The sequence below is a fragment of the Choristoneura fumiferana genome, chromosome 20, assembly GCF_025370935.1.
Source record: "Choristoneura fumiferana chromosome 20, NRCan_CFum_1, whole genome shotgun sequence".
NCBI classification, from domain to species: domain Eukaryota; kingdom Metazoa; phylum Arthropoda; class Insecta; order Lepidoptera; family Tortricidae; genus Choristoneura; species Choristoneura fumiferana.
In genome coordinates this window covers 13,497,574-13,507,846 of record NC_133491.1, presented here as the reverse complement: position 1 = coordinate 13,507,846, position 10,273 = coordinate 13,497,574, and the positions used below count along the sequence as shown (strand labels likewise).

The 10,273-nt window shown below is 35.1% G+C and overlaps 1 protein-coding gene across 1 annotated transcript in view; it reads right to left on the bottom strand.

Annotated features, from left to right (window-relative positions):
* LOC141439244 (uncharacterized) overlaps window positions 1-10,273 on the bottom strand; it is a 137,121-nt gene extending 126,848 nt beyond the window's left edge. The window contains exon 1 of the mRNA XM_074103466.1: window positions 9,409-10,273. Within this exon, the coding sequence (XP_073959567.1) occupies window positions 9,409-9,565 (157 nt within the window). The 5' untranslated portion in view covers window positions 9,566-10,273. The remainder of the gene's footprint in view (window positions 1-9,408) is intronic.

Sequence of the window (10,273 nt, the reverse complement as noted above, 5' to 3'; positions counted from 1 at the left end):
TGATTTTTTGCATAGAGATAGTTTTACGAACCAGAGAGTGACATAGGCTACTTTGTATTCCGGAAAAATGGACAGTTCCTGAGGGAACAGCGCGCGATAACCGAATTCCACGCGGGCGAAGCCGCGGGCAAAAGCTACTAAACTGAAATAATTAATTAGGTACTTTGATCCACCCGCAACCCAACTGACCCGCTCTTTCCTTAACTCTAATTGAGTTCAAAATAAACGCGTCACTGTAGTTTAACGGTGGAGATAGATAATTCAAACTCAAACTCAAACTCACAACATTTATTGACAAGAAAAACACACTACATCACAACAAAAACACAGTAAAAACATAAATAGGAGAAGAGAGGAAAATAAAAGATATTGTGCTGTAGTGTGATGCCAAAAGGACTCAGCTCAGCATGTGCCGTAGCCCTGTAACCAGAGCTGCAGCGCTGGTAATTGGAGCGTGTGATTTGTGTGTGTTCTTGCAGTGTGAAGGTGGAGGAACTGCATAAACACATATTTGTTGCATGGACATAACTATTGCAAGGTCGCGATTGAGCAAAGTAATTGTTGATAGTTCACGCCAAAAAGTTAGATTCACGATTGGCTTCCCGTTCGAGCTCACCTTGACAATGAACCACGGATTGGTTTGAAACAGTTGGGCATATCTTCACTACTAATGCGTGAGTGAGTAGGTTTTTAAATAATTAAATTTGAACAGTAGCCTGTGATTTGCCGGACTAAGACCGCTCAGACTAACCTTCTAAAGAAAAGTATGGTGCTCCTTGACATTTTAGCGTCTAAAGTTTAGGCTTTAGTCTAGGTTTTGACTCTAAACCATGAATAGACTTACTAATGATGCTCATAGGTTATTACGTACGATACTATCCGTAGGGCAAAGGTTAGTTTGAAGTCGAATGTAAAATAATAAACCCTAGTTAACTGTATGCATAGAACAAGTTTGTAAACTCGACTTGGCAATCACTTGCCATCTTACAGGAAAATTAAATCCAGATTATGTTCGTTAAATCTGGTTAAGTTTAGACTTTACTTTTAAAGTGAACTTTTTTTTATAAAACGAGGGGGCAAACGAGCAGACGGGTCACCTGATGGAGAGCGTTCACCGTCGCCTATGGACACCCGCAACATGAGGGGAATCACAGGTGCGTTGCCGACCCTTTAAGGAATTGGTAGGCTCGTTTTTTAAAGATCCCTAAGTTGTAACGCTCCGGGAATGTTGCCGCTGTCAGCTGATTCCAGATCTTCGTCGTGCGAGGAAAGAAGTTTCGCTTAAAATGCACGGTACTAAACTGCCAATCATCAAGATGGTGAGGATGGAAAGACAGACGGTTCCTCGAACTGCGGTAGTGGAATTTAGCCGCAGGCAGCAATTCGAAAAGTTCGTCAGAACACTCCCCATGGTAGATGCGGTATAATATGCAGAGAGACGCCACATCCCTCCGCAAAGCTAAAGGATCGAGTAGGCCAGAGAGCGCCTGACTATCGACAAATCGAGCAGCTCTGCGTTGGATGCGGTTGAACTTAACAATCAAGGTATATTTTTTTCCATCAAGTGGGCTATTCAAATTGTCATTGTTGATAATGTGAAAGTGGATGAGGACGGGTTTCTGCATGAAAACAAATGTGTCGCACAGATGTAGAGGTATTGGACATCGTGGACTGCAAAGTGTTAAATTCTGCCAGTTTCCAAACATCAAAAAGATAGACGAGGAGAAAAGAATATGAATTTATCAAGCACATAAAAAATAAACAGGTTAGTATTCAAGTTTTTCCAAGCCTGCCATTCTGCAAAATTTACGAAAAGTAAGTAAATCAAAAATTCCATAATAATGGTATTCCATAATAAAAATCCATGATCCGTTTAGAAATGCGACCTGTAGAGTTAATTGCTAAATATATCCTCCGGATAAACAAACAAAAGCATTGTCCTCCAAGCTGGACGAAGACGCTTTGCGCTTGCTTTCTGAAGAAAACATTAATTGAATTGTAACAACGAGTTCACCGAATCAAATGAGCAGGTCCCCTATCTTCATACAAATTAAATGGACCGAATAATGCCCCATACAAAATTGGACCGCAGTCACCGCAAAAACAAGTTTAGTTCAAGTAAATTTTTAACAAGTTAAAGGGGAGACAAACTCATCGAGTTTCGTACTAGATTTTGGAAGTTACTTTTAAAATTTACGTAATTATGTCGTACTGGGTAACACGTACTGGTAAAATTTAACTTTAAAAAACTAATCGCTACGAAACATACTTACTAAAAAAACATGTGCCGAATTATTTGTCTCACCAATTATTAAATTATTTTAACACATTACAAGGCCAGGCTGACCTAGTAACTAATATTAACCAATCAGGAAGCAGCAGAACCTTCGTGAGATTGTATGCAAAATTATAAATCGTGTATAAAGTAGAAGAGTAGAAAAAATAGTTATTAACAAACAGACGCACGTAAAGACGGGCAAAGACGTGATCCTGTGTTTCTTTATTTCCCTTTAACTTACTAACGAAACAACTATAAATAAACTTAACCAAATGACTTTTCTGATGTGAACTGACAAAAACCTCATTTCAATACGCTACTGACAATAAAACAAATTCAAAATAATCAACGCAATAAAACTTTAGGGCTTTTAAAATTCAAAGCTCGTTGCAATAAATTATCATTCGTTCGGCGTTGGATGAAAAAAGGACAAAAAAAGGACAAAACGAACCAAATCGGGAATAGAGGCGAACCTGGACAAAGCTATTGAACATGTCAGGACCAGTCTTTGAAAAGGGCACCTGTTTGGGGCACCTGTGGAATATATTAAAGGCTTTAGGAAGGTTTGGGGTTTTAAAAGTTACAAGAGGTCAATGAATCTTTCTAGTGACTGTGTAGAAGATTTTGAACAATCTCAAATACTATCTATAATGGTAAAAATTGTTTTAAATTTCAAATAGGAGTAGAATGTTAATTAAGTAATATACTTTAAGTAGTAATTCATCGTAATAATAACTTTAATGTTTTTATTGCAAGCTTTTATTTAACTTGTGTTGGGCCAAATCTTGCAAGTTGATTTTGACCCACATTTAGTAGTGGAATTGGCTTAGAAATTGGTATAAAATAATCTAAGTTAAATAACAATGCCAGTGCAGTCAATAAAAAGTACAGTCAGCAAAAAGCTTAAAAAATTTTTTTAAAAATTTTGCAGAAACTTATTTAGGGAAGAACTTTTCCTAAACTTGGGGTTGGAAAGGAATTTAAGGGGGCTAATTTATAAACAAAAGTGCGACAAATACACTTGCAAGATTTAATTAAAAAAAAGCAAACGAGGCAAGTTAAATAAAGCTTGTTATAAAAGAAACATGACACAGCAAACAAATAGCAATTAAAATACGAGTATTCAAACCGAACTGGACCACATCTTTATTGGTACTGCCTGCTTACATTGGTGCTGCCGGGGTTCAGCTGAAAACCAGCGCTGCAGCTCTGGTTACAGGGCTACGGCACATGCTGAGCTGAGTCCTTTTGGCATCACACTACAGCACAATGTCTCTTATTTTTCTCTCTTCTCCTATTTATGTTTTTACTGTGTTTTTGTTGTGATGTAGTGTGTTTTTCTTGTCAATAAATGTTGTGTGTTCAAGTTTGAGTTTACACCTGATAATGTACGAGTATTACACTTAATAGCAAAAAGTCTTAACATTTGAAGACATTCAAATCAATGCACCCTTACAATTTGGTTGGTTAAATCTAAACCAGTTAATTTTAAATAAAGCATATCGAGCGTAAACCAACAAGTGGTTTGTTGTTAAAGTGCTAATTTTGAGTATAAATAATGCTGGATTAACATAAATCGACTATACCATGCCGCGGTCTCAAGGTTGGTTGTGTTTGTTGAAAGCATTTAACCGTTTTGGATTAATATAATATGCGGACAAGTCACAAAAGATACCGTATAAAACATTAGCTCTACACAGCTAGCTTGGAATGAAGCCGTTATGGCCTAATGGTTTGACCTATGGTCTCGCAAACAGAGGATCATAGGTTGAAATCCGGGCTTGTACCTACCATAATTTTAGTTTCCCGAAATCCGGGTGCAACATTACATTTGAAATATATCATCAGCTTTTCGGTGAAAGAAAACATCGGAGAAAACCTGCAAAAATATGTGCCACGCCACGCATGACTTTTGCTGAATTTTCTTTTTCACTTTCTGTTACAGTGTCCCCCTAATAATATTTATTTTTATTATTTAACACGCAGACAGTAGCAGCTATCACATGACACCTATACTCCAAATTTGATCGATATATACGTCTTGTAGTTTTTGAGTAAAATGCCCGTGCATACGACATGGACAGGCCGAACCTATAAGGGTTCCATTTTTGTTATTTTGACTACGGGATTCTAAAAAGTAACATGAAAAAGAACCCTTTGTGTCTAATTAAAGAATGAACGTTTTGATTTTCATAACGATGTTGCGGCTAAAATTTCTTTGTTTCGACAAGCACGTCCTAATCCTATGAGAATTTTCGAACAAAAAGTAGCATGTGCTATTCCTGACATCCAGCTATTGCGAATATTGTGGTTTTACTCGTAAAATGCAAGGAATGTTCCTCGACGAAGATAGATCAAACGAGTTACTTACATATACAGGACTTTAGGTCACTAACTCATTGGATAAGGCTAAAAATAGAACAGAGTAGACGACACCATAAAACCATAATACCAAAATGCAGCTCTAAAAAAACAATTAAATCTATCTTACTTACTTTTTCATACCTAATGTGTCTTGCATAGGTAGTAGATTTTTTTTTGACATTCATAAGTGCTTGTTATAGCCTTAATTGAATAAAGATATTTTGACTTTGACTTTGCATCAATGTGCAGGTCATTTTAATTACATATTACAAGATACGCGCGAAAAACAAAACCTCTCCTTGTAGTCGGGTAAAAAGGTATCATTTTTGAAAAGAAAATAAGCAATGACTACAATGACAGAAAGTAATCAATATATTTTTTGTCTGTCAAAAAAGACATTTAAGTGTATCGAAGCGTTGCTTTCCACCTCAATTGTAATCGATATAAGCACAATCACAATTTCAAAGCGTGACTTACCTGTAAGTAGGAACGATAAAGTTCTGCTGGATAAACTATGAAGAATCACAACTCGATGGATATAAAGTTGGAATTGTCTTGACAGTTGTTGTGTAGCTGTAAAATAAACTGATTGACATCCTTCCAACAATAAGAAGGACCACACAAAATGATAAGCTTCGCTTTTTGATTTTAAACAGTTGAAGTTCGTTTTAGCCGTGATTTCGACGTTTTCTATTTTCTAACGCAACATTTGTTCTATATCTTATTATAGTACTACCTTGTTTTTTGTATTTTTGAATTCGATTAATAATATGTGTTGCTGCTTAAGTGCTAAATCGACCTTGATAATATTAAAACATTTTTTTTTGCTTTTTTCTAAAATTACAACATCAAAATGACGCATTCAATATCGAGTTCAGTTTGTAATGGGTACAAAAATTGTAAGAACAGATTTGTATTTAATAGTGTACCGAAGTGATACTGGAACTTATGTTGTTAGCTATAATAATACTTTAACTTTATTCTGGTGTGTATTGTATCTAAGTTTCGATTTCTTCCACGATCGGCCGATTGCCATCGGGTTTCGCTTTCGTACTTCGCCTGTCCAATGCCAATGCTACAAACCATTATGTGGTGCAGTGCAGTTCATAAGATATTGCACTGGTTCTATTTTGTATGGCTCAATAAATAGCATCAGTGTTAACTACCTTTACTAATAGTAGTTGTACTAGTAAAGGTAGTAAAATTACACACGATGTTTAGATAGGCTAACGTACCTACTATTATTTCAAAATTCAAATAGGTAGAAATTGAGGTATTGATTGAAATGTTTTTCAGCTACCGCAGATGGGTAAGTACTTACTGGATTTTTAAAGAGTAATCGTTCTTTGCACCTAAAATTTTGAAGCGACATAGTTACGAGTATGATATATTTTTTTCTTTGAAATTTTAGAGTGTTTGTTTTATATAGGTAGATATTGAAATACTGTTTCAAAGTAAGTAGGTACGATTAATCATTAAATGACTAACGTTTGGCTACGTGGAAACGAACGGCTGCGCTGTTTTGATATAAACAAAAGTCAATCAATAATTCTAAACCCATTTGCTGTTCTTTGTAACAATATTTCAAGTCCAATAATAGTCGGCAAAAGACTTATTGAAATCTTTGAACGTTCAAATGATAATTCACGACCAATTTATAAATCAAAATTATTGCAGTATCTATTGAATGAAATAGGATGAAGTATTAAAATAACACGTATTTTTCGACCCTATGGGTAAGTAATTACTTACTAGTAGGTATTATGCCACTAAAGTTCATTTTAGATCTGCAATTAAAACCATACAAGTCGCATTAGCTTGCGGCTAGCGATTGACCACTTGAAACTACTTCGCTTTACGGCTTCGCAATGTAATGCAACTTCTACGATTTTTCTTACAAGTATAAAATGGTGCTTTACCCTGAGTATTTTTATTACCTAGTACTCGCTTTTATCCTTACACTTGCGTCGGACCAAGTCGTGACTGCAAAGAGGGTTAAGATTGAGAGCGTGCCAAGTTTCCGACTTTTCTAGTTTCTTGTTCACACAAGTTCATGCTGTCTCTCTCATATTTTTTTACCTGGCTCGCAGGTAATTGGCCGGTAAATTAAAATGGGCAAAATTAGGTGCACCCTTTTGATTTTTTGGACAGGACTTTTTTCTCATTTTGTTTTTGTCTTGCGCCTTAAACTTTGTAAAGTATTGCTGTTGAAATAGAATATAGTAGTCGCTTTTAGAGACATGTCACTAGGTATGTATGGTATGTATTTTGATTAAAATAATCTTACTTTTAAATAGATTTAAAATGATACCATTGTTTATCAAGCGTGGGTAATTAAATTAAGATTTTTCTTTTTCTACGGAAGTTGAAAAATATGGTCGTGAATTTATGAAATATCAATACTCTAAATAATTTTTAATTAATTTAATTTTTAATACAAGCTTATTTTGCTCACTGTACTTGCATTGTCACCCAACTTAAATATTTAGTTTTACTAAACTTCTTTATCAACTTTTTTTTATCTATGGTTGTCCTTGTAACAAGTTCTGACAAGTCCTGCTTTGTGGCCAGTTCTTGACATGAGGTAACTGTAAACATAGTTATTTTCGGAATGATTGCTTCGCTTCGAGCTTTAGCCGCATAAATTGTTTGTTTATTCGCTGTTACTTATGTCTTATAACTTATATGTCACTTTTAATGTGTCGGCTCTTTTGTCGGTTTATTTGATAAGACTTCTAAACTTTATTTTATAAGTTGATTAAGAGTCGCCAGTACGCTGGCCGCTAGTTTCGTTCTAAGATAATTAACAAACAACACACTGAAACAAAATATAACTTTGCGACTATAACGGGAGGATATTGATGTTTTATAATTAGTTTTCGTGCATATTCCATGCAACAGAATAAAATCAGATATTAATGTTATATTATTAAGTTTTTTATGAGAAATGGAAATTCATTATTGTTTTTTTCCGTTACATTTTATTCTAACCGAAACTAATTACAAACATCGTAATTTATTTGGCTGCTCCCATTATAGTTGCAAAGTTGCGTTTTGATCCGTAGTGCTGCTTGTAAATTAGAACGAAACTACGTTTGTATGGGGATTGGGGACGCATAAAGCGTATGGATTTGTGAAAAATAACTGTCTCTTAAGTTGGTCTCAGTATTTGTAAGTAGATTTTGTTTTTTTATTACATTTATACCTATTTATTTAAGATTTACGAACTCATGTTGCCTAAGCATTACATATTGATCACAAGAATAAAAAAATATTCGAGTTGATAAATGATAAGGTAATAATATGTGTGTGTGACCAATTGTTTTTAAGAGTAAAACAAGAAATTCTTCATTTAATTAATTAGTAATTTTTTGTTTAAGTAGCGTATTATAGAGTTCTCAGGCGAGTTTTTTTTTATAGGGATGTGTCTGGTGTGCAATTGAAATACAAAACCATAAGTTTATAAAATAATATTTATTTCACAAATTCCCGTGAAACGTTGGGACGATATAAACACAAACCAGTTTATGTGTATCGATTACATGCGGCGCTTATTTTGTAATATAGTTAATTGTAAATAATAATTATAAAATGTAGGTAGAGAATGATCCTTATATTAAATCACAAACATTTAAATGCAATATTTACAAGTCGTTGTGAATTATTAAAAACTATTGGCGTATTATCAAAATTTTCCTTTTTACATAAGGAAACGATTTTTTATCAGCATTATTTTATTTTACACGTATAAACAGTTACTTAAAATAATTTCGTCATAACAAAACTAAACTATTGGTGGAATCGAAATTATTTACAAGGTTACACTAATCTCTTGATTGCTTCAAACAAAAAACGATTCAAGAAAATCATTTAAGTACTCATAAATTTAGATAATTTGTTGTCACAATTTAGTAAAAATGTAACAAATATTTGGCGTCTAATTCATGAAATGATAATTCACTTAACGGATACTATGACTATCGAGATTATTTGGAAATAAAATAAAGTTTGAGATCCTTTATTATTATGTAAACTTACACGATTAGGATATATAAGAAAAATTAAATGCAGAAACTTAAACCGAAGGAATAAGTTAAACAAACTAAGTATGTCATTTTAAAATTGATAAACAAAATAAGAGATCAAAATGAAAATGTAACTAAATATATAAACTTAACAAAACTAAATTGAACGTTATAACTGCATTTTGTAAGCACTAGTAAAATTAAAGTGGTAAATAAAAGCATGAAACTTACGGACGAAAATATTTCCAAAAATATATCCAGACCAAAACTCACTTTTGGTAAATGCACAGCAATACGAAAATACAATAATTTTGTAATTTTTTTTTACCACGAGTTGTTTTGTCGAACTTCACTGTTTTAAATCGGAAAGCAAATTTTATCGTGTTGAAGCAGAAATGTATGTTAGAAATGCATCTGAATCAAAACCAGAGGGAGCACCCCGTGATTTCGATACAGGAAATACCACCATTAGCAATTAAAGTGCAGCAGGACACAACATCTCGGCAAAAAATCACATCAAAACGGATGGACTTAAAATTATGATAACAAATAGTCCAGATCTGCTATGCAGTATCACCGTTAACAATACTTATCTATAACAATCTTCATTTTATCTGATGCTATTGAAGAGTGATGAAGCCAGGGACACTTTGATTATGGCGACAACCATCACTAAGTTCACGATGTAGGTCGAATTGCATCTTAAGTGGTAAGGTGGTGTGTTAGCTTCGGGACACTCACCTCGACGCGAGTCCTGGGTCAGAGTCTCTTGCCCAGGCTGGCGGGACACCAGGATGTGGCACAGGACCTCGTATAACTCTGCCAGGAGCCTGTTCAGTCGAGAGAAGTGCTCCTCTGACGGCTCTCTCTCGCTCGGCAAGTTGAACGCTATAGCCATCTTTGTCGGCCGCTATGTCTTTTTCTACGGAGGAATCGTGGACAAATTGCCGTTTGTTTTGTATGCATAAATGATATGTGGCCTCTTGGAAGCTGGCTTCAGAGCCTCACAAATTTTGCATTAATTCTCTTTTTTCTATTATTTTTTTGTCGACACAATTTTTTTCCAGTGGTCGTTCCTCTTGGTACAAAGTTTTTTAAGTGACTTATTACAATTGTCGCTCAAAACAGTCGTCAATTTTTTATTTCAAAAACGTTATGTAGAAAAAATCTTCGAAAAGTTCACTTTTACACTATCTCGATAGCACACACAGTTTTTGGCGCAAATAGTTCACAAACTTCTGAAGTTCACACAAAGTTTTGACGCGACGAGACGAGCATTGTCCGTAATTCACTTGTAATTTAGCGATAATCGGCTGAGGCCAATGACACAACCGCGCGAAACGCACCGTGCATCGCTCCGACTAACCGATGTAAACAAGTTAACTTCGCAGTTCACACGACAAAAGGGGTCGACTGACGACTATTGAGCGTACGTGCGTTCGCGGCAAAAGCGAATCGTGTTATAAGGGATTACTCCGTGCACATCATTGCCTCGACACTGCTGCTGCACACATACACGCGGTGCATAATGTAAGCACACTGGCACACAAGTGCAAACGTATTTGATTATAAATAGTGGAACGCACGGTAGCACGTTCCCTTCGCA